This window comes from Megalobrama amblycephala, linkage group LG18 (genome assembly GCF_018812025.1).
Source record: "Megalobrama amblycephala isolate DHTTF-2021 linkage group LG18, ASM1881202v1, whole genome shotgun sequence".
NCBI lineage: Eukaryota > Metazoa > Chordata > Actinopteri > Cypriniformes > Xenocyprididae > Megalobrama > Megalobrama amblycephala.
In genome coordinates this window covers 28,873,127-28,899,123 of record NC_063061.1, presented here as the reverse complement: position 1 = coordinate 28,899,123, position 25,997 = coordinate 28,873,127, and the positions used below count along the sequence as shown (strand labels likewise).

At 38.1% G+C, this 25,997-nt stretch overlaps 1 protein-coding gene across 6 annotated transcripts; it reads right to left on the bottom strand.

Moving 5' to 3' along the window:
* Positions 1–303: 303 nt before the first annotated feature.
* On the bottom strand, positions 304–25,914 carry kiaa1328 (KIAA1328 ortholog). Of its 6 annotated transcripts, none has more exons than XM_048167627.1 (11): positions 25,792–25,914; positions 25,300–25,335; positions 24,945–25,183; positions 24,171–24,271; positions 23,922–24,037; positions 16,081–16,205; positions 13,505–14,037; positions 13,172–13,276; positions 11,670–11,791; positions 11,434–11,551; positions 304–678 (listed from the first exon to the last, which is right to left on the bottom strand). In XM_048167627.1, the coding sequence occupies exons 1-11, from the start codon at positions 25,844–25,846 to the stop codon at positions 471–473; spliced, it is 1,758 nt and encodes a 585-aa protein (XP_048023584.1). In that variant the 5' UTR covers positions 25,847–25,914; the 3' UTR covers positions 304–470. The 6 variants fall into 6 exon arrangements, with proteins under 6 accessions (XP_048023584.1, XP_048023585.1, XP_048023586.1 ...); XM_048167628.1 differs by having other exon boundaries at positions 11,670–11,788; XM_048167629.1 differs by having other exon boundaries at positions 25,300–25,329; positions 25,792–25,900.
* Between the last annotated feature and the right edge of the window lie 83 nt (positions 25,915–25,997).

Below are 25,997 nucleotides of genomic sequence, written 5' to 3'. Positions count from 1 at the left end.
AATAGGAAAGTGAGGGGACACATTAAATAAAATGAGCTACACCCCCCTTTGGAAAAGAAATACGAATTTGTTAATATATGCAGAAAGTTTGATGACTCATGAGTTTGTGGAAAATCCAGCATTGACTAGAAATGCACTTAGTCACTCTCACAGAAATTTCTCATTTCATCAGATGATAGTGAGTTTACAGATTGTTCTCGAGAATCTCTTTAAACATTTACGTTGCCAAGTCAGATCCTTGAAAAGCCTGTAGACTTTTTTGGAGCTGCTGCCTAACCATCTGTGACTGAATAAACACCACCATTTATTAATAAACACATTTTATTAAGGCAGAAACAACACTTGAATATGTTAAAAAAAAATTAAGACCATAATTATTTTAAGACATTAAAAGGCAGAATTAAGAGCACATGAATAATAATGACCATTCAAATGAGTTCTTGTATAACCTGAGCCACCATTACAACCCTTCAACAGATGAAAAAGATGTCTTCTAAGATCTCACTCTCCTCCAGGTCTTGCAAAGTGGACCGACTGGGGCCTAGAGGAGAGAAAAGGGTCTTCTGAGAGGACCGAGGGGCGACGAACGTCTTCCGGGATGAGGGGTTTATTCGGCATCTTTCTGGGTTGGATACAGGGCTAAAAATGTCCAACAGCTCCATCAAAGAATCATCCCACCTAACAATGAGGGGGAAAAAAAACATGACTCAGGAAATGTCACATAATTGTTTTATACACCAGAACAGAAGTGGACAAGTGGGATAGAAAAAAAACATGATAATTTACATACTGCTCAGAAAGCCGCACATCCTCAGATTCCCCTACATGAAAACAACATTGTTGCATCTGACTAGAGAAATAGTTTCACAGGCTTTGAAACATGTGGCCTTAGGGTGGATATGAAGTACAAGCCAGCACGTTTTTTTTTTTTCTTTCCTAGTTTGGAAGGAAAACTAAGAGCTGAGCGAGGAGATATATAAATAAATAAAAGAATAAATAAACAAAGATTAAGCTAATAAAGATTCAACCCCTCAGTCGAGGTGCTTAATAAATTATTCATCGAGTACAGACGTGCACATTTCAGATATAAAACATGAATTCTTAAAGCACGCTCCACTGATGCTGCTAACATAATTCACTGCTCATTCTAAACAGCATTGATTTGCATCCATGCAGCAGAAGGGATGAGTGGGTATTCATACAGATGTGTGTGTGTGCGCGTGAAAGGGATCTCAGCTTCTGTGAGAGGCAGAAAACGGTGCCATCCACTGAGTGCCTCTGACATATGAAAGCAGTATTTGCTTCATGGTCATGATAGTGGTGATTATACAAGACACTGAGAAACACGCCATCCACTATTTCCTTTGTGTCTGACACTTTTTGGGTATGAAATCATAAAAGTATCAGCCAACTACATCTCAAAAGGTTTTCACAGAAAGGTAAATAGAAATTAAAGGTCGTCAAAACTTCAAACTTCCATCCTTCTCGGGCAACATATTAGCTCTGTTCCAAAACCAAGTGAGCTGCTTACAACCTACTTAGGTAGCTTCCCTCTAAAGGCCCTGATATACTTCAAGTGAAATTTATTTTGTGTTCGTTACGGGAGTTTGAAACAGCTTGTCAAAGCAAACATTCTGGAAAAGTTCGCTCTAGCTGGTAAACACCTAAATACTACTATTGGTCCGTGTCGATGATGTAATAGGTAGGTGTGGCTCTGAGGATTCGCCTTCTTTGACATGGAAATCATCTCTGGTTCAGTTTTTTCCTTTTCAGTCCATCGAGGTCTGACGTCCGTGAGAAAAAGCATGAATATACCGAAATGCCACTTTATAGTAGAAATTGAAGTTGTAATTGAAGCTTTACGAATCATTTGTTTCGAATCAGTGGTTCGAAGCGTGTATCAAACTGCCAAAGTCACGCCCCCCAGTGGTGAACCACTGACATTTCGAAACACTTATGATGTAACAAAGCCTCGTTTACTGAAATCACGTGATTTTGGCAGTTTGATACACGCTACGAACCACTGATTCGAAACAAAAGATTCGTAAAGCTTCGAAGCTTCATGAAGCGGTGTTTTCAAATCGCCCATCACAAGATATTGTTGAACAAAGTTGTTATTTTGTTTTTTTGGTGCACAAAAAGTATTCTCGTCACTTCATAACATTAAGGTTGAACCACTGTAGTCACATGAACTGTTTTAAATACGTCTTTAGTAGCTTTCTGGACATTGAAAGTGTTAATTATCTTGCTGGCAATGCAGGCCTCACTGAGCTATCGGATTTTATGAAAAATATCTTAATTAAATGTCTTATGCTGTGTTCACACCAAATGCGAATAAAGCGTCTGGCGCGAATGATTTCAATGTTAAGTCAATGTAAAGACGCGTTTACGCGCGTCTGGAGGTCTCGCGGCGCGAATGAGGCGTTTAGCGCGGCGCGGAAGACGCGAATTCGCCTCATTCGCACGTCTAGTTCGCGCGAATGGCGCGAATTGAGCGTTTCGCGCGTTACGCGCGAATGGTGCTTTTTGTGCATTTACGCGTTTGACGCGAATTCGCGTCTGACGCCCGAGTTGAAAAATTTGAACTTTGGCGTAAATTCGCGCCGCGTTAACCAATCAGGAGCCTGCTTGCTGCTGTGGCGGCAGGCCCGCCCGGAGTCACTCATTCAAAATGGAGGAACGACTAATATTATCAGTGAGCAGTCACCCAGAGATTTATGACACAAGTTCATACTTCAGACAGGAATAAAAAGGACCTCGCTTGGAAGAGTGTCGGTGAGGAGATTGGGAAACCTGGTAAGTTGTAAATACACATTTCACTTTTGAGTCACGTACACGTTTATCGAGCCGCGGCCTTCCCGCGACGCTGACCCCTACGCCGCTGTTCTGCTCTCCAGAGCAAATACAAAGCGGTAGCTCTCTCGATGAACGCACGATCAACATCAGCCATCTTGCAAACAGACAACCTAGCACTTGCCCCTCCCACAAGAAGCGGATTTCGCCTCGGACGCGCGTCAATTTCGCTTCAAACGCTTGTTTTTTACGCGCGTCTATTTCGCTCTAGACGCGCGAATGCATTCAAAATGTTCAAGCGGCAAACTAGACGTGGTAGACGCGAATTTGACGCTCTATTCGCGTTTGGTGTGAACGCAGCATTACAGGTGTGGAATGACACAAGGGTGAGTAATTGATGACAGAATTTTAATTTTTGGGTGAACTAACCCTTAAAGCAATCACATTAATGAAATTTCTGTACAATTTCACAGGGAAAAAAGGTCCATTGTCAATAGTTTAGTGATGTATGATGCACAGCTCACACAGAAGTCACTTTGAACCCTAACAGCTTGGTCAATGCAGCGAATCGGTGTAACTAACTTAAATCCGTTGTGAAATCTACATAGGAAAATCTTTCGCCCTAACGTGAAAAAAACGCTTGCATTCCTATTAAAATAACTGGATTTCACCCATGAGAATTTGCCAAACAACAGTAAATTTGACAACCTTTATGTTGCTTTTTTGTCATTTTTGAGGCTTGGCAACCCAAACAATTGTTATTGAATGGAAGAAAGCCTAAACACATTTTTCCTTCTTACATGGAACACAATATTTAAAAAAAAAAAAAAAAAAAAATGATGAAAGAATATTTCAAATCTTATGGGTTTGAAACAACATCAGGGTGAATAAATGATGACAGACTCTTCACTTTCAGGTGAACTATGCCTTTAAAACCTAAAATTATACCTACTCCTTGACCAGGTGAGGAGTGAGCAAACTGACGAATCTCTGCACAGGTAAAGATGAGTTTTAAAGCTTGACGGATTGATCCCCAGAGTGTTGAACACATGTTCACACAGCCAGCTCGGTGGGGTTCCTGAGCACCTGTTCTCCTTCATGCTGGGACTGATGAAGGTGCCCTAGCTCTGGAAGACATCCTGCATTGTTCCGCTGCCAAAGATCGGAAACCCTCGGTTCCCTGAGGACTAAAGGCCAGTTGATCTCACTTCACACAATACGAAGACCTTTGAGAAACTGGTCCTTAGACAGACCACCTGGACTCACTGCAGTTTGTTAACCACTGTTACGGCTCTGACCCTGTTCTCTGGAGGCAGTGACCATTCACCATTAACAAACCTACATATGCTGCACTATAATGGCTGTTCTGCCTACTGCCATCAGAAAAAAAAAAACTATAGCTTACTGTCCTAAATGAGAGATTCACAGTAAAAATCTATTTGCAAAGCCTTTGCAGAAATTGCAACTGATTTACCAAAGAATCCACAGTGAAATGTACTGAAAAAACAAATAATCCTGTACTGAGACATTCACATATTTTCAAATAAATAACTTTCCTAGTATTAGGATTCTTTAGAAGTTAATGTAATTTTTAGTTCAGTGATCCTGTAACTCTCTTCTCTCCTTCTCATTAAGTCTGTGACAGACAGATCATTAACAGCAGGTGTAAATGGTAAGTACAGTACATCGCGCAGGACTTCCAAACGCTCATTCATCAACCTCAAATATGGCTTACCATAAGAAACATGCAAGTAGTAACAACTTTACATGGTCGCTCACTTAAACTTTAACCTAGAAAAAAGTGGGCTATTCAAGTGTTTGTGCAGATTGTGAAAGCTGAATAGTAGTGCGCTTGCAATCACTTGCACATAAAATACTTTTTGGTCATACAGATAAGAGTAATACATCTTTTGAATTTATGAAAAGTCTAGGATTAAAAGGCTCATTATTACCGATTTATATAGTTTATTAATAAATGTGGATTTAGTCGACTAATGCTTAATATGAACGACTATTGACACTACTGTTGACACTACGTCAATGGCCCTGTCCCAAATGGCACACTCCGGACTTGTGGACTTCCTCAGAGTGCACGCTTTGGTGACGTCATGTAGTGCAGACCTACAGGGCCCTTGGCGCGAGTCCACGAGGGCGCATTAAGAGGTATTTTTGGGACAGACTCGATCGTCACGCCGGAAATAACGGTCTGGTTGTTTTTTGACAGAAGCTGCAAGTTCGGGGATAATATTTAGCATCAAGAACAGGTTTCTTTTCTTTTGCAAAATATTATCTCCATGTCAACTACACAGCCTGCTTTTGCTTATGCCACCTGGGCATTAGACAATATATACATGCTTATTTAAATTATGTATACAGTTGTAATAATACATAATGTTTAATTTGAACTAAGATTACAATTTTAACACATAACATGTGCGTGAGTTTCAGATGAATTTTAGGTTTAAATATAAATACTAGGTTTACATATGACTCAGTAAAGCCCTGATATTCGGTTCTATTTATTTAATGAATCATAATGCGATCGTATTATTCAACACGCTATTATTATGTTTGAGATATCAACCACTGGTCGATGACCATAATGTTTGTATAAACTGTAGGTAACAACTGGTAAAATGTAGCCTGACGTGGTCATACTCAATTCTAGTTCGAATATGAGTCTGATACTGCTCCATTGGGCTTTGATTATGGGGGCGTATTTCAACCGATCCAGGAAAGACCTCAATTGGATAGACCTTCAACCAATCAGAGCTACAGAGTAAGTGATGTATGTTGAGTGACGCATAGTTGTCAACAGAACTCAACTGCACACATGCTGGAACTAGTAGAGGATGAGCGTAAACAATCTTTGCCGGTGTTGTAAAAAGAATTTAAGCATACACGGAGTACTTGCCAATTAATGCGCTGTCGATATCTTCTATAACAGACGCGATGGCGGAATCTACACATCTCAGTTCTTCAACAACAGCCATCATTGTTGTAAACTAATTCAACCCAAGCGCTCTTTGATGACGTGACTGATTAAGTTTCTGGTGATAATCTGTCAATCATCGCCCTGACAAATGTGATTGGTCCGAACAGTTTCTGTTCGGGCATAATTACTCCTCTACGGATCGAGTCCAGACCGAATGTTGTGGGCGGGGCTAAGTTCGGCTGCCATCCAGGCTAGGTAAAATGTACACCTAGATCATAAAAACCGTAATGATACCTACACTTAAATATTTTGAAAGGTGCAATGACATTGCTGACTATTTGCGGTTCATAAACCCTCGGATTTCATAAAAAAATATAATTTCGTGTTCCGAAAATGAACGAAGGTCTTACAGGTTTGGAACAACATGAGGGTGAGTAATTAATGAAAGAAATGTCCTTTTTGGGTGAACTAACCCTTTAATGTTGAATCATACATTGTTTTTGCACTGTTAACCCGTCAACCCATATTCCAGTAATACAAGAATGGTTCATTTCACACTTGCAGTTTTACACTAAATGTTTTTGTGCACTCTCTTTGATGAGACATTGATGAGAAATGAGACACGAGACATTTATAATTAAATTACTTTGCAATAAATATTATGTAACAGGAATTATGATCATAACTAACAAAAGCAAACAACATTTGCACTTTATCTGTCAGGAGTATTACATTTGCTAGCGATTACACAGCCAGTTACAAGACTGTCTGAGAAAGAGACTTGCTCACTGAATGTCAGTGTGCAACTTCATATATTCACTCAGAATAAAAAAAAAAAAAGTTACAAATATTTCATGACATCATAATGGATCAAGCTGCTTAATGTTCTTTTGCTTTTAAGCCTGAAACTTGAATCTAGGTTTCGTTTTAATCCAGTGCTACGACAATGACAGTAATGTCCAATCTGGGAGTCTCATTTTGTCGTTTTGGCGAATGACAATCGATTGTCATCCGACAATTCTTTTGCACATGTGCATCAGAGGAAAAGAGAAAGAGAGCCTATACACTGAGGGTGGAAGGCTGACGGGGTGGGACTTTGGCAAGGCTCCCTCTAGAAATGTGAGAATTAGCATTTTTATTTGTTGATTTATTTAACGGACAGGCCTCTCAAACAGCCATCCATCAACGGACGACATTGCCGATATGAATAATGCATTTCTTACCGCCGGTCACAATCTATAACAAGGGAAGGGGTAGGTGTAGTTTGGGCGGGGGAGGGGAATGTTAGGGCGTTGGTAGGAGGAAATTGCCGGAGAGAATGCTAATGTGTTTGGCAGTCATATTTACCCAAAAGCTTTCATTGCTTTTCACAAGGTCCACTGGCGAATGACCACGAGACATTAATATCACTTAAGAGGAGGTTTGCTAATCCCAAAAGCTATCTGTTCATTCAACGGATCAGCTAGGGGTTGGGAACAGAGTTCAAGATGCCTGGAAAAGAAGAGTACAATAGCAGTATTTAACTCTATAGATTATTGAAGAGAAAAATAAAATCAATTACTAAATTCTTAAATTCTACAAAACTAAAAAAGTAATACAAAAAAATATATATATTTTTTAAATGAATACAAAAATATATACAGCCGTTTGCAATACTCTTTTGAAGAACAGGCTGTAGTTTTCTGCGCTGTGGTGGTTTTTTGAAATCACAACATGGTATAAACAATATACGAGAATCTCTACAGGTTAACGCGTTACCTCAAGCTCCTACTCTCATCAATGAGAGAGAGGAAGAGTAAAATACAGAGAGAGGGTGAAAGACACTGAGAAAGAATCAGGTTCTACTTCAATAATTCCAAACAAAAGACAGTTTATCAGTTTCCTCTGCCTCTGACTCAACTTATTTTACTGTTCTCATTAAAAATGTCCGTCACGCCTGAGAGCCCAAACAAATTTGTACCCAAACAGTAATATAAAAATCCTAAAAGGCAAATACCGACAGAACTGCATGTCAATTTTCTTTCAAATCAATAGTAAGCTGAGGAGAAGCACAGGCCATGGACAGGAGCACTGACATTTCTCACTTCAGCTCTATCAAAACAGCCCTGAAAATTTTAATGATACACAGTTTTTGCTCCCCTTGTAAAGTGAAGAGAAGTTTACAAGAGATGGCCCAAGTCTGCACAGGTTAATTTAAAAAGGTGGAGGTAATTTGAAAGAAGGACGTGGTTTGATAAGTGTATTGTTTTGACGACTCTTGCAGAGCTTGTTGAGTTTTATCAGTCCGACTGCATAATTCATTGCCTTCCCTCTTTTGTGACACTTACAGTGCAGTCCACTCTCCTGAGCGAGATCAACTCGAACAAGATTTTTATATTTTCAAAAGGGAAATGTGAGCGGAGCCTGCAATGCAAAATACACCATCATGGTGGTATGAATTTATTTAACAGAAATAGTAATACAAAATAGTAACATGAATAGTAAAAAAATAAAAAAAATAATAACTAAGTCGAAGGAGCCAAACACAAAGTCTCTGTGATCTCTTTATCAATGCGAGGAATTTTATGACAGTTTCATAGACCACCATGTGAAAATAGTAAATCTGGTTGCTAAGAAAAGTAATAGCACATACCTCTCTTCGATCATTACTCTCCACAAAAGGGATGACAAACATCCCTACCTACTATGAAAAATAGAAATAGTGACACTTGCCTTGGCAAAAACTTAAAATCCCTGAATTCCAAAACACAAAACAACATGTTTCAGGTGGAGTGAAATGTTATGATCTCTAGCAAACACAAGATCCATAATCATTTTCATTAACCCAAACTTTTTTCCCCAGGGCAAACTTGTAGTAATACAGAGCTTGTTTATTGATTCATTGTGGGCTGACAGGGGCATTTGGTTGTTCTTCTAAAGTGTGTCCCTGTGGCATCAGACCCATCAGACTTGAGGTTGTCCAGGAGACAGCCTGGCAGCATCCAACCTCTGGCTTCTTAAAAATAAATAAATAAACGACACACTTCATTGATTTCCTCAAATCAGGTTTGGCTTTGAATAATGCAAAAGTACCCTCCAGACAGTGGGATACAATAAAACATTTATCGTCCATACATAAACTTTCCGTAGTGCTGGTTAGGGTAAACGGTCATCTTGTTAGAGTTTATGTGCCTGGCTAGCGTTTCCCAAAAGCATCTTAAGCCTAAGTTGATCGTAGCTCCATTGGTGGCAGTGGAGCTACGATTGGGAAACGCTGCCCTGTTTGGTATTAGTGTGTGAGGGAGGTTTCCCATGATGCTCTACTAACCATCATCAAGATCATCAACAAAGGCAAGTGTGTCCTTTTAAATCAAAATATGACTAGAGCGACAGATGCAAGTACAGAAATGTAATGTTCTATTCCCATTCATTTTTTGGTATTTTCTTACCATCATTTGAGCAATTCAGTCTAGAGTAAATATTGACGAGTGCGATTACTAAACTGGCATAACATTAATTCAGCTAAAATCATTAATTGATTGACAGTCCTAGGAGAAATGTCTAACTACAGATCTATTTCATTGCCTATTTTATCACATATCTTTGACTTAATGCTTCAAAGCTGCTTGAGTCACAATGAAAGGTGAATCTGGAATGGTCACTGTTCATTAAGAGACACATCTCTGCCCTAGTCTCAGTTCACATATGGCCCTCATCAAGTTCCCTGGTACATATTAAGCATACAAAAGTATTCAATTCCCATTCTCTTGGTATGCCTCCCACAAATATCATGGCTGCACACAAAGCATCCTAATTTTCCCGGCCCCTGTAAAAGTTCTGGCTCGGTAATGAAACGTCGGAGACAGAAAAAAACATATTAATGCAAAATATTCACCATAACATATAACAGAGGAAGAAAAAAAGGCAATTACTTCTGAAGTCAGCAGATTTTCTCCTAGAAAAAAAAAGAAGAAATACGCCTAACAAACGACTTACAAATAATCTGCATTTTTCAGAGATGGCGCACTAAACGAGACATGCTCATTCTCTCGCAGTGAAGGTTGGGGGAGGGAAAAAAAGACATGCTGTCACATTAATTACCTTTCTACGTTAAAAGAAAACGGTAATGAATTTCCTTCCCTATCCCAGAGTGTGTCTCGCGCTAGCGGTCAGTGATTCATTCTCTGCCTCACTCTTTCTCATTAAGCTGAGGGAGGCGGCGCGTTCTCAGCCCGAGCTGGAAGACTCGGTTCAATTACACCTGCTGCTGGGCCCTGCTACGCCAGCTAATGGGACTCAGCTTGGCTCCTGTCAGCTTCAGCGCTGGCCGGCAAAAATCTTCATTTAACTCATCAAACAGGCCTCGCACTGCGTTCGGCCCAAACCAGCTTCCTCTTTTTTTTCCTCTTCCTTCACTTTTCCCTTTTTCCCCCATTTTATTCAGATTCCCCCACATACCACTTCTCCTTCCCCTTCTCCTATTGCACATTCTCGCATTAAGTAGCTCTATCACAAAGGCAGGGACTCCAAAAACACAATTAATACATGGGCTTGGCCCCTGCTGTGCTGTTGAGCCAAAATTGCTGTCATTTCCTACTCTTTGAATTGAACTTGTTAAATTGCATTTACTTGTATGGTTCTTTTCATTGAGTTTCCTGAAAGTGGCTTCTCTCAAGCACCAGTTTCCCCCATCTTTAAATTCCAACAGCAGCCTCTCTACAGAATTGTAAATTGGCAGAGTGACTGCATAAATGGCAAATGGCAAAATTAAATGTTTTACTCATCTATAAATACAGAAATGTTGTGGAAAAACTCATTGGTTATGTTAAACAGCTGGGCGGGACCTATACAGGCTGGGATGACTTAAATAAGTGTATAAAGAAGCCAATCCATGGCATAGAAATCAGGAGTGGACCAAAGACAGAACCCTGAGGGGCACCTTAAAGGTCCCGTTTTTCGTGGTTTTTTGAAGCTTTGATTGTGTTTATAGTGTACAATATAACATGTGTTCATGTTTCGTGTGTAAAAAAACACAGTATTTTTCACATAATTTACTTATCTGTATACCGCTGTTTCCACTGTCATAAAAACGGGCTGATGACTTCCTTGTTCTATGAAGTCCCTCCTTCAGAAATACGTAACGAGTTCTGATTGTGCCAGCGGTTCCTGTGTTGTGATTCGACAGCAGCTTAGCGAACCTTGCCCGGAAAAGTCACGCCTCTTACCATAATGTGGAGATGCATGCGCTCAGTGTTATTGTAAACATAGTTTTACATGTGGATTATAATTTTCGGGAACCGAGTTAAACATAAATTGTAACCATTGATCTCTAAGTACAGCGTCCCTGGGAAGGCCAAACAAAGGTGATTGGACTGCGGGATGAAAATAACAGCGTTTCGACGACATGGCGACAAACACACTCTACAAACGCAACTCTTGCTCTTCTCCGTGGAAGCGCAACAAGACCACGCCCCCTTTTTTGTGTATTCCTGTGGGCGGAGGTTAGTCAAAAAACTGTTTTAGTGACGTCATTAAAGAAGGAAGTAGAGGGATGTAGTCCAAACTGGCCGTTCGATGTAGGCGACTTCTGTTAAATAAAATATCTCGCTTGGCATTGAACTTTGAGCTTTAAAATTTTACAGATTTTATTTATACTCTAACAACAACATTACACACTAACTAAAGTTTGAAACATGGGATCACGAAGAACGGGACCTTTAACTCACCTGGAGGCCTGTGGAGTGCTGGGAAGGCCAAGAGGGGGGATTTTGGGAAGAGCAGATGTCTGGAAGCTTTCTGGAATCACAGGAGAAGTGGCCATATCCTTCTTGATAATGGAGATCTCTGCAGGGAAAAAAAAAAGAGAGAGATTCTTGAAAGGATGTAATGCAAATTTCCAATTAAGAAGGTAAAGTAAAATGCAGAAAGGAATAACATTCAGCATAATTTGTTGTGAACATACCTCGTGAAAGCTTGGGTGTAGGTTGCTGAATACTTGAAGTGTGTTCCTGTGACTGTATGTTACTTAATGGTTGTCGAACACTTCCCTGCAGAATGTGTGACTCTCCCTCTTTCATTTCACTGCTGAATAAGAAGGATACCATTTAAAAGTTGGAGTTGCTTACCAAGGCTGCATTTATTTGACCAAAAATACACTAAAAACAATAATATTATGAAATGTTATTACAACTTAACATATCTTTTCTATTTTAATATATTTTAAAATGTCATTTATGTATGTTATAGTAAAGCTGAAATTTCAGCAGTCATTATTCCAGCCATAGGTGTCACATGATCCTTTAGAAATCATTCTAACATTCTGACTTGGTACTCAATAATGTACAGTACAGTCCAAAAGTTTGGAACCACTAAGATTTTTAATGTTTTTAAAAGAAGTTTCGTCTGCTCACCAAGGCTACATTTATTTAATTAAAAATACAGTAAAAAACAGTAATATTGTGAAATATTATTACAATTTAAATAACTGTGTACTATTTAAATATATTTGACAAAGTAATTTATTCCTGTGATGCAAAGCTGAATTTTCAGCATCGTTACTCCAGTCTTCAGTGTCACATGATCCTTCAGAAATCATTCTAATATGCTGATTTGCTGCTCAATAAACATTTATGATTATTTTCAATGTTGAAAACAGTTGTGTACTTTTTTTTCAGGATTCCTTGATGAATAGAAAGTTCAAAAGAACAGCATTTATCTGAAATACAAAGCTTCTGTAGCATTATACACTACCGTTCAAAAGTTTGGGGTCAGTAAGAATTTTTATTTTTATTTTTTTGAAAAGAAATTAAAGAAATTAATACTTTTATTCAGCAAGGATGCATTAAATCAATCAAACGTGGCAGTAAAGACATTTATAATGTTACAAAAGATTAGATTTCAGATAAACACTGTTCTTTTGAACTTTCTATTCATCAAATAATCCTGAAAAAAAATATTGTACACAAATATTTTGTACAATTGTACACATTAAATGTTTCTTGAGCAGCAGATCAGCATATTAGAATGATTTCTGAAGGATCATGTGACACTGAAGACTGGAGTAATGATGTTGAAAATTCAGCTTTTCCATCACAGGAATAAATTACTTTGTGAAATATATTCAAATAGAAAACAGTTATTTTAAATTGTAATAATATTTCACAATATTACTGTTTTTTACTGTATTTTTAATTAAATAAATGTAGCCTTGGTGAGCAGACGAAACTTCTTTTAAAAACATTAAAAATCTTAGTGGTTCCAAACTTTTGGACTGTACTGTATATTATTATCAATATTGAAAACAGCTGTGCTGCTTCATATTTTTGTAAAAACTGTGATGCATTTCACCGACCCCAATCTTTTGAACAAGGAACTTTTGCATATTTAAAGATTTTTATTTTTATCTTTTATTTTTATCCCTCCATCCCTTTTTGCATTCAATGCAGTTTTGAAGTCAATCTTTACCTGTGTGTTACCTGATCCATTACAAAACAGGACTGTGGACCTTCATTAAAACTGCTGTCTCCATTTAGGGGTTTCTCAGAGTTTGTTGTAGTTGCTTGCTGAAGCCTTCAAAAGAGACAAATTAAAAGAATTTTCATGGTTCGATTCAAGTTAGGCTGTATTAACAGAATTTATGCCATAATGTCGATTACCACAGAAAATAGCAGGACTTATCTCTGTTTTTATAATGAGAAAAATCATGATTATAGTACAGTGCACTAGAAATACTTTCTAGGTGCATGAACGTCTGTGCATTTTTGGTCATTAAACAAAGGGCCTGTGCCAGGCTCTTACTTGCTGTACTGAAGGTAAGACTGACGGAGTTGCTGGTTCTGGAGCAGAAGTTTCTCTTCCTGTTGAGCCAACCGAGCTTGAATTCTCTCCCTCTCCATTTCCAGCTGTTTCTTGTGCAGGAGAAGACACTGTCGTTTCTCCTCCCAGTTCTCCCGACCAGGTGGTAGCGCTAGTCCAGTTCGATTAGCACCATGAATGTTGTCACTCTCCATTCTGTGGCACTGATGAGAGCACTTGGGTTCAGAGGCAACATGCAGCTTCAAGGCATCACAGGCTGAGGGCTCACTGTTGGAGAACCTGGGATCACTATGTCCACCTTCAGAATTGCGATTGGTGTGCCTTTCATAGACTTCGCAGTTCTGCTCGCTGCTGGAGGGTGCGCTGAAAGGTCCTGTTGAGAAAGAATGAGCGCACTCCACAGACCCACCTCTCTCGGTTTTACTTCCTGATGAAGGAAGGTCCAAGTAAGATCCATCCAAAGCAGTTCCTCTCCCACCCAAAGTCCTCCTGAGCACCCCCTCGCTACTGGGAATCTGTGGGACGGAACAGAGGTAGAGAAATTATACACGTCACCTCTGACCTTTTAATAATGTAGCAACGAAAGCAGGTTTTACTCAAGGGAGTCAGAGAGGGTGGGCTCATCCCAAGAGGACGCAACCCAAGGTCAATCACCAAAGAGATAAACATTCAGGACAAAGGAGAATCGTCCGCCTCTGAGGGGACAGAAATGGGCCACTGACTAATTCAAGAGGAGGTCGTGGAGCATGTAAACATACATTACTCACAGCCAAGGTTTCAGAGAGGACAAGCTCATTTCCCTTATACAAGCTTAAGATGAAGGGTGCACAAGGTGCACGTTCTAAACTAAAACAACATATGAGTTCCACAGTTTCGGTTATTGAGTTTTGTTTTAGCTTTAATATTTTTAGTAACAGTGCTTTAAAGGGGATGAATTTAGAGATGGAACTTCTCTGAGAGGGTTTCAGTGCGCTGACAGGTTAACAGTTATAGATGCTAAAGTGTCAGCATGCCAAATCCCCTCTCTGAGAGGATGCTTCTCTAAATCCACCCCCTTTAAAATCACCACCGCTAAAGCCATCAAAACAGTGCTTTTGTAAAAAATTCACCTCCAACACATTTCAAGGCAATTACTGTTGGACTTCAAATCGCCTGCTGTGAGCAACGTTGCCATCATCATGAAAAACCCAGAGACCTATGATAGTTTTGAGCAATAAAAGGGAGGTAGATATTTAGTGGGGTTTTTTTATTATTTGTTAAATATCTGTTAGTTACCCTCTTCAGACAGGATGTGTCACTGGTGGTCATGAAAGATTTATAAGTGGTCATAAAAAAGTGGTCTGTGGGTAGAAATAAATAAATAAATACACTAGTTTTGAATAAAGATTCTAACTAAGGGAACTTTTCATATTACTAAATAGTCACCCCAGATACAGGGCATTTGTTATTTTAATTCATACAATGATACAAATTTTTGGACGCAATTCATTTATAATTTCTTTTTAAAGTTCTTTATATATTTTTATTTATGAAAATTGAGAATTCATATGAATAGTTCTGTTGCAGAAATTGTTCCAAATATGTGTAAAAATACATACAAACGTACATATTCTGCCACAGCAGTGAATTCAGATGATGTCTAAACAACCTCAGATGGATAATATGTGGCATTGATTCATTTGTTTCTTTTCAAATATTTTCTTTCATTTCAAAATGTAACATTACAGAAGTAAAATGAATCATGAATGCCATTTCATGTTTCATACAACTGCAACCTTGGTGGTCTCATCTCTCTCTTTGTGCAAGACACAAGGACAAACACAGGGAAAAAAAAAATCTGTAGCCGGAGAAATTACATACAACTGGCCAAGCACAATCTAATCTAGGGAATTACTGGTGGACTTCCAAGCACCTGTTATCGTTATACATTCAAGGTCAGTATTGTTATATATTGTTATTATATTATAAACCAAAATTTGTTCAGACACCTTGAACATTTCATTCATTAATACAGTTTAAAAAATGGTAATAAAATATGACAAGATCTCAGAGTTAAACTGTCAGAAAAATTAATCTTAATTATTTCAGATAACACTTGAGCAAAACATGGTCAGGTCAAAGTGTCTGAATAATTTTTGGTTCCAAATTTATATCAATTTTACTGGTAGTCCACTGTATGAAGAATATTTGGGTATAATACAGTATGTCACAGTTTACTTTATTTTTCTATCCTCACTTACATAAATGAACTATAGTGTCCTGCACCCTCTAGTAATTCATCCAATATTTACTTTTACGGAAAAAGAAAAAATTTCTAGGCGAGCATTCACAATCTCAAAATGGCCAAATATAAGCTGATAAATTGGTTGGTCTGCAAGGATATAAAGATAGTGGATCACACAAATGAATTTCTACCTGCTATGGTTATACAATGCCTTGACTGATCCAACAAAGTATAGAGGATACAAATTCGGTGCACGCACATGTTCAGTCTGAGCCATTTGTGGACTCTCTCTATCGCTCTCCCACACACAGATACGCTCTCTCTTAGTACTCACCTTGCTGTGGGAGCAGGACTGATTGAGCAGTGTGATAGACTTGTTGAGTTTCTCTTGCTGTTGGGAGAGGTACTGCTGATAGAGTCCCAGCAGCTCCTGACACTCTCTGTACTGCTGCTGCAGGCCTGTGCCGTGGGTCAAGGGTCAACACGCACTGGATAACTCTGCCACTGTTCCACTTAGAATAAAACTCTCTCTCTCCTACCAAGCCAGACATGGTAATCCATTTCCCCCAATGTAGTATTGCCAACCTAATGCTGAGTAGGCAGGAGACTTTATACATAAGGTACAAAAGGAAAGAACCTCCCTCAAAGTAGTGCCCCAAAGGTAACTAGTAACTGTAAAATCAGCTGTATGTCAAGGTAAATACTCAAATATATTTTGAAATGCCCAAAGCTGATATCATCAAGCTTGAGAGGCAAAGCAAATAATGTTTCAAGAGACTTTCTTGGTCTAGGTCAGTGGTCTGCACTTTGACAGGGTAAAAAAAAAAAAAAAAAAAAAAAAAAAAAAAGATAATATATAATAATTGGTGATATTTTTGTTATTCATATGGCTAAACAAATATAAAATAAATAATAAAATAAAAAAATATTGGTGATATTTTTGTTATTCATATGGCTGGGCAACTATAAAATAAATAACAATAAATAAAAAAATAAATTAAAATAAAATAAAAACAAATAAAATAAATAAAATACTGAGGTGATATTTTTGTTATTCATATGGCTAGGCAAATATAAAATAAATAACAATAAATTAAAAAATAAATTAAAATAAAATAAAAACAAATAAAATAATAAATAAAATATTGAGGTGATATTTTTGTTATTCATATGGCTAGGCAAATATAAAATAAATAACAATAAATAAAAAAATAAATTAAAATAAAATAAAAACAAATAAAATAATAAATAAAATATTGAGGTGATATTTTTGTTATTCATATGGCTAGGCAAATTTGTTTGGATGAAATTCATTTATACAATTTTTCAGAGAACACCAAAAAATCTGAACTGGTATCATGCAGTATCAGTACCAACACTGAATATGGTATAAACCAAGGGTAATTTGTACAGTGCTTAAAACCACATGTTATGATCTGGATGCAATTCATTTATAAGTTTTTTTCAGAGAATGCCAAAAAAATCTGTCTGAATCTGTGTCATGCAGTTTTGTTGAAAAACAAAAGTTCAAAATAAAATACAACTGGCCACGTACAATTTAAACATCCTAAAATAAAAAAATTCCATTGAATAAGTTTAGGTATAACAGGAAAAGCTACAAGAAGAACTTAAAACAAGAAAAGAATTCTCCCACCGAAAGCTCAGTTGCCCAGTGTCCTTATATCAAGAAGAGGAGACCAGTTGGACTTCTACTCTGGCTCCTGACATTTGAGTCTCTCTGGCTGAATCTCAGCCGCCAATACCTGGAGTCATGTTTGTGACTTTTTGAAAAAGTGCACAGACAGAGAAGAAAGCAAGAAGAGACAGCAGCACTGCAGAGAAGAGATAGAAGTGTTTCTTCGGGGCGAGGGCTTCACACACTCCTCCATCTGGGTCTGGCTGGGCAGGGGTGGGCAGAATGCCAGGCTGTGAGACAGAGAGAGCTGGCACGTATGCAGCATTGGGCAGAACTCAACTGATCTGGAGCAGAACCACAGACACGCCGACTGCGCCGACTAATGACAGCGTGACGTACGCTCGCTTGCTCTCACAAGCTCTGCAGAAATCCATTCGGTAGATCTAATTTTCCAACGTGGAAAGCAATAATGGAAAGCGACTTTTTTCGTCTTTCTTCTTAATAATCAGCCTGGCTGCAAAACACAACCGCTCAGAGATCATCATAATACCTCAAGGCCCAGGAACTCGAGAGGGGCAACACAGATCAAACCGACTGAAAGTTAGAACGATATAGAGATTATTTATAGTCCTCATATCTCTGTTATTACAATGTCAATAAGCACTAAATCCAGCCTCTGCTCAACAGCCTCTCAATCCAATACCCATAAGATAACCACGGTAAATCTTACCTAAAAACAAAGGCTAGTATTAAAATCTCCAGAATACTGCACAATAGAAAAAGAAGAAGGAATTTCATAACCCACAAGAGGCCATGCATTAGTGAGTTTTGCCATGGTAAAGGCAAGGTGAAGTGGTAAAATCTCACTGGCTTTTTGGTATAAGAACGAACCAGGACACCAATGTTCAATAATACATTTAAATAATGCAGTATTTGTATAATAATTTCCTTATGGTTGCTAAGCAATATAGTGCATTACAGAACAGTTCACCAAAAATGACAACTCACCCATGTTATTCCAGACCTGTAGGACTTACTTTCTTCTGCAGAATAAATAATGAATTGTCCACACAATGAAAGTCAATGGGGTTCAGTGTTGTCTTCTTCTCTTGCATTCCACGGAAGAAAGTAAGTCAAACAGGTCATAGAGGACAGATAAATTATTCAATTTGTTGTGTTGCACGTTACAGCTTGCATCTTAAAGTGGTAACGTTTCACTTGATTACATACTACATTCAGTATTCTCACATAATGTAAATTTGTGATTTAAAAAGATAAATATGCCATTCACTAATACCACTGATTCAATGCTGTCAGTTTGAATGAGAAGCAGGCCTGTAATTACAATTAGCCATACAATTACAACAAATGACTAACTTTGTGTTAATGCTCAGTTTAAGATTATTGAAGTATTAAATATATTAGACTATTAAAAACTAAAGTTAAGAGCCAAGAGAGTGAGTGGTTCTAATATTCCCCAAATGCCAATTTCATTTGGTAATTAGAAATGTAATATAAAGGCCTCTGATAAATCAAATTCGCAAATTTCATCTGCTCCCGTTTCTTTTACCCCAATATTGGTTATTAAAGCAGAATTAAAAAAAAAAAAAAAAAAAACTGATTCTGGACTGTATCAGATACAAAAAAAAAAAGTCTATTTTATATATAAGATAAACACTCTATTGTTTAAATGTTTGGGGTCAATAAGATGTTTTGGGTTTTTGGGATTTACAGTTAGAGTAAGTTTTAGTAAAGGCATTTATTTTATATTTATAATTTAAATAAAAGTTGCACTTTTCAGTTTTCACAAAAATATTAAACAATATTAGGCAGCACAACTGTTTTCAACATTAATAATAAGAAATGTTTCTTGATCACAAAATCAACATATGTGACCCGCGCTGGCAAAATGAGTCTCATTGAGCATTTTTTTCAAAAATGAGTTCACATTCTCTATTAAAAACCTTAAAAACCAAAATGATGTATGATTTGTTGCAATCCGACAAAAATTGACTGAGCTACACCGATAGAGTCAGCAAAGTCAATTTTGAGAACAATCGAGTTAGTTTCAAGGTTCCAAAACAAAATCACCTAGCAACCAAACCTTAAAATCCCTGGTAATACCACCAAATTTGGCACAAACCAAGTCAAAACCCATATCTATAGGAAAAAATAGATATATATTTTCAACTTTTTTTCCATAATTCCACATTTGTTTGATTAACATTAATGAAACAGATAGCCTAGGCCTACTGTATCACACAAATTTAATATAATGATAAACATCAGATATTTTTCCCCATTTTTTTTGTACGAATACTCGCCAAGACGCGAGCAGAGAAAAATTTTATTTTCATGGTCAAAGGAAAGGTACTCCTCTCAGAAAACATACTTAAACATACTTTTAGATTTTTTATTGCAGTTTGGAGCATTGGGATCGCTAGACAAGGTCGTAATGAACTCATTTTTGTGAAAACCTCAAATTCGACCAAAATTGACTTTTTTTTTTTTTTTTATACTTGTTTTGCCTGTAGCTCGAGATTAGTCGGTGCACATTCCGACTCCTTGAGCCAGCACGGGTCACATTTGTCATTTTTGGAAAAACATTTTGGAAAAATCTTACCATCCAACCACAAACGTTTAAACTGTTGTGTACACACGCAACCCACGTAAAGTCAGGTGACGCAAACATGAGTTTGACATCCTTGCTTCGCATGCTCAGATAACAAAAAGAAAGCGTAACCCCAAATTGACTGTTGAGGCCTTGTTACGAATATGGGTGAAAATATCTTACCTAAATCCATCGAGTTTTTTTATTTCAGCTCATTCAAGTTCATTAGTCAACATCTGACTGTCTAAAATGAGAGGATACAAAGGGATATCAAATCCTGAGGTGTTAACAAACAATGTCCTTTATGACAGCTGGATGTCAAACCTCTGTGTAATAGCAGGTATAAAATGAGTAACTGTTCAACAAGGACCCTTACCATAAATAGGCCTCTCATTTGTAATGAGAACGAAGAGCCTGTCTCATAGATAGAGCGCATCGCACGCAGGCATCTACCTCGCAGCTGACGAGAGGCTTCCGATACTCCGATAGACAGGTTGGGCGTAAACACACATATTAATACATTAACAGAAGGGCGTGCGGGAACGCTCAGCGCCTGGTAATCTGGAGCGACTGGAGCGGGACTGATAAGATTCTCTCCCGCTTCCCGCCGTGCAGGCACCTCTGTTGGCTGCCGGCCAATCAGAGCTCATTCCGAGGGCCTACATCAGAAGAAAAGAAAGCTGCAGGCACGGTGTGTCTCCACCCCCATCCAAAAATACACAAAATCAGAGTTTGCATTCGATATTTCAGACAGGCGCTGTCAACATGATTCACTCCCCTGTCAGCCAGCGCAGAAATAAAATAATGAAATCCACCTCGAGATAGAACAAAATTGCGCCGAAGAGAATATTTTACGGGGCCTCTCGGCCGGATGGTCTGCGTGTGTAGGTTGAGATGTAAATCGATAGGAGGACAGTTCAACCACATGCTTCGATTTAAATAACAGTGAAAAATGACTCACCAAGCCAATGATGATTTGATTATTTATATATCATGAGACTTCGTTTGCTGCGAGCATGTGGTTTATTACTTCCAATTATTAGTGCGTCTACAAAACTAATTGGTCATAAACAATATGCGAGCAGAGGGTTTGTGATTAAGTGGCATTTCTGTGAGGGCTTACGCCCCACCTAAGCTCATCCCGCCAGGATGCACAGATTCAGAACTAGTCAAACAAACTATTACAAAAGGACTTCTGCTCCTCTGATCCATCCACAGCGTTCGGAAAAAGCGACCATGCAAACTTCAATAAGATTAATGATATTGATGAATGCATTCAACTTCTCCTTTGTGTCTTGCGTGCTTCTTGATGTAAATTCCTTGTGAAGAACAAAGATTGCGAGCTTCTCTGTAATAGAATCTACCACTCGGAGACGTGGTGTGGAATGCCAAAGACGGGCTTGAGAAAATTCTAATTTCATTCCGTACACGAGCTTCAAATTCTTCCAACGCTCAGAATGTAACTTTTTATAATTTCGCAATCCTGGCAGATGAGATGGAGACAATGCGAGCAATTATTCTTCACAGACCCTCATAACTCAGTTTGTATTTTTGTGTCCCCCTTAACCTTTAAAGGGATAGTTCACCCAAAACTGAAAATTATCTCATGATTTACTCACCCTCGAGCCATTCTAGGTGTATATGACTATCATCATTCAGATGAACACAATCTGCAATATATTTTAAAAATATCCTGGCTTTTCCAAGCTTTATAATGGTAGTGAATGGGGAGGGGCGTGATTTTGAAGCCCAAAAAAATGCATCCATCCATCATAAAAATAATCCATACGGCAAAGCGATGGGTTTTTGTAAAAAAGAAATATATCCATGTTTACAACTACAGATGACCGTACGCATTCTGCACAAGTTGACTTGCGCCACAAGAGCAACGTCTGATGCTATGTATGACGCAGGATTCAAGACCGGTGTTTTGTTTTGCTCTATCCTCTGCGCTTCCGCGTTCATCACTGCATCATGCGTTGGGTCAGGGGTTACTCTTCACTGCAAATCGATGTGTACAACCGTCTGCCAAAAGCTAGTTATTATAGTTTATAAAGTTTTAAATATGAATATTTTTCTTACAAAAACCACTTCACTTCAGAAGGCCTTTATTAAACCCCTGGAGCCGTATGCATTTTTTTGGGCTTCAAAGTCTTACCTCTTATTTACTACTATTCTAAAGCATGGAAGAGTCAGGATATTTTTAAATATATCTCCGAATGTGTTTGAAAGAAGATAGTCATATACACCTACGATGGCTTGAGGTCGAGTAAATCATGGGATCATTTTCATTTTTGGGTGAACTATCCCTTTAAGAACAGCTCTGTGGGCCAATGTCTGTCTGATACCTTTAGAGACCGCCCTGTCTCCACAGGGGGCTTTCATAGAGTTTGTCTTGCACTACAATCTCTTTTTAATGGAGTTTTGAATTTTAGTGGAAATGCCAGGCCGTGGAGCCAAAGTGCATTTAATTGAGTTGAGCTCGCCTAATTTCTGAGCTCGCCTGCCAATTCTGCAATTTAGCAGCCTGCGATTGCTCTTCGTATTTCACAGTGTTGGACGAAACTGATGATTCGCCATGTCTTTTGACCAAAGCAAGATCACCAAAGCTGGCAGAGCCACAAGGAAAAAAAACGAGCATCCGAACTGTGCGAAGTTTGTGATGTGCCAGTCGGATGACAGGTTGGCATGAGAAGAAACCCACGCTGTTCCCAGTGGTCATGTGATCAGTGCCAGCCCTTTCAATTTCAAACGAAAATTAAAAGCAGTTCAACCCAAACCAAGGACGGGTCTTATCCCTGAGCTCAAAAACTGGCATCTAAAATAGTAAATATTAAACGTTACAGTGTGCATTCTCTTTGTTGTTAGTCTGTTACATGCTACAAATAAAGCCTACTTCATCTTCAATGAAAGATCCAATATCAGTGTAGTCCAATGTGACACATGATGCCAAAGAAAGTGGATCCTCACCTTTTCAAGCACAAGTGTAATTCAAAAACCGTCTCAATGACATCCTGTGGTTATATTGCCCCTACAGCAGTCACGACAAGGCTGAACATGAATCCAATGCTTAGACAACACTGCCCCCTGTCAGTCTAAAATACAAAACAGTCCTTCACTTTTTCCAAAGGGTGGACAGTGATTTGAGTCACTACGTTGTGAATTACACTACCATCTGCCAGTAGGTTGTTTTTAAAGAAACTAATACTTTTGAATTAAACTGATCAAAAGTGACAGCAAAGACATTTAATAATGTTACAAAAGATTTCTATTTCAAATAAATGCTGTTATCACAGCTTCCATAAAAATATTAAGCAGCACAACTATCTTCAACATTGATAATAAGCACCAAATCAGCATATTAGATTAATTTCATGTGACACTAATACTGGAGTTATGATGCTGAAAATTCAGCTTTGCCATCAAAGGAATAAATTACATTTTAAAATATATTACAATAGAAAACAGCCATTTTAAATTATAATAATATTTGACAATATTACCGTTTTTACTGTATTTTTTGATCAAATAAATAAGTATAAAAAATTTTAAAAATCTAACCGACCCAAGACTTTTGAGTTGTAGTGTATATATGAAATAATCTAAATTACTCACATAGCCAAAAAAATGTCTATTCTGAATTAATATCACCAGGAAGGATGATAGCTGAGGATATGTTTCATTTATAAATAATTATTTAACTATCAGCAAAAAATAAATATATTGTGAAATAAAATTTTATATAGTGATATAAGATTGTTTCTAGCCACCACCACTAGATTAAACTAGGAAAATACCACTGATTGTTTGCCATTGAAATGTAATCAGTGTTAATTTGATGTGATTGATGACAGCATTTCATTTACATGAAAGCCTAAAACCTAAACTCGACCAGAGAATCCTTATCGTTTCGGTCGTAAAAGGATACTTTCTCTCTCTTGCACGATGAGTTGGTTTTGTTGCTCTAACTGTTGGATTTTTCTCTCAAAGGTTTCCTGTTCATCCCTGAGTTTCTGTACAGATTCCTCTTTTTCTTCACTCACTCTGAAAAGAAACACAAACAAAATCGGATCCACTGCTGTATCACCATGCACAGTAAATCACATTGGCTTGAGGTCTACTGTAATCATTCATTCAGTCTAAAAAGCATCAGATCACTATAATGAGAGGGCTTTACCTGGCCAGCTCCTGGATGAGATTGGCAATCCGACGCTTGTCCTCTGGGCAGAGATCCTTCAGCGATGGCTTACTTTTGGCTTGGGCATCGCTGAAGAGAGTCTACAATCCAGAACAGACACTTTCAATTTTATTGAATTTTATAAAACAAGAATTTCTGAGGATTTCATGTACAAATCAAATAAACAAGCCTGGAGAGATTCTTTGTACATCCTAAAAAAATGACCCTGTCAATTTATGACTGTCAAAGAGAATTAGATTTGCATTTGCTGAAGGAAATTTCCTGTTTTTTTTTTTTTATGGAAAATTCCTGTTTTTTAATAGCTTGTTTTTTTTATTTGTGTGCCCTCATAATCTTTAATCAAAATAACTCCCCCTCTGCCTTGCAATGACATCTCTTCTCTGATGACATGTTCACCAGCACAAGGGTGGGTCAACCTGTCACTCACATGACATTACAGTAATAGTAAACCACAACGATCCAATCAAATCCAGAAGGACAAAATCACATCCGGCGCTACATTTTTTTCTGGTTCAAAAAGACATTTCACTCGGATATGTGTCACAAATCACAATAGGTAAGAAAAGACAATCACAACTTCCATTTAAAGCTTCTCTTTTGTTGATTTATAAACAATGTTCATTTCAAATTTGGGAAGGCTGTTTAGCGGATTTTCTGCTAAAGGTGATTCTTTCGCATCCCTGCAGACAACTGTGAAAAGTCTGAAGCATTTCACCACAAAACCACTGTAAATATTAATAAGTCAATGCTCACCTGGGCTGAAGTGAGAGGAAGCAGGTCTGATTCCGGTGCAGGTGTAATTATTTTGGATTTGGCTACAGCAGAAGGCAGCTTCTGATTGGAAGCTATTCCCGCCGCCATCTCAGCACTTTGCATTGCCAGATGCAATCCTGGTTTCTTGCCACTTTTTTCCATGCTGCCAGCTCTCCTTTTTATCTTTCCCTCTTTATTATTTGTTGAACCAAACTTCAGACCGATGTTCCTGCTCATCCCTAAAAGACGATGGGAGTGACAGTTTCCAAATATTAAACATGAGGTGTCATTATGATGAACAGGATATTTTACTGTAACAGTATCAACCTAAAATTTTAAAATAGACAAGTCTCACCTGTAACAAAAGCCATAGGCTGTTCTTCATCTGATTCTATGCAAGTTAAATAAAATATAAGAGAAACAACTATGGCAAACAGTTATTGAAGACAATAACATAAGACTACAGCAGCAGTACTCCAATCTACATGATAAAATGCAGTTATGTGCTGTAGACAATAACTGTAGTTGCATGCATTTTACAGTAGTATTGTATATTACTGTTCTACGTTCAATGCAGTCTGTGTCTTTTCAATAATATAACTTCATAATAATATATACATTCAGAACAGTACATGTAGTTCCGTATACGCCAACTACGGATTTGTGTACTAAAACTAGAGTCCGGTTAAGCTGACAATGAAAATCCGCTAATAAGTTATTAGCCTCCCTTCTCTCACCATACACACAGACCACTGACCACGGTTAACCTTTATGCTTGCTAAACCAAAATAATATAACTAATTTAAACATACTCATCGAACAAAAACACGAATAAATGTAAGGATACTGTCATGAATCCAGTAGAATCCACTGCCATTTGCTCCCTCAGCAACAGACGCCATACTGAAACAACCGCCACTTCCAGATTACGTGCAGGAGCTCCTCCTCTTTTTCAACGCTGGTGCGTGTGATTGGATGACATGAACTTGCTGCGCCCGCCCATCCTGGATGCTATTGGTCAAATCACTCGTCTCTCACTTTCTCAGCCAATAG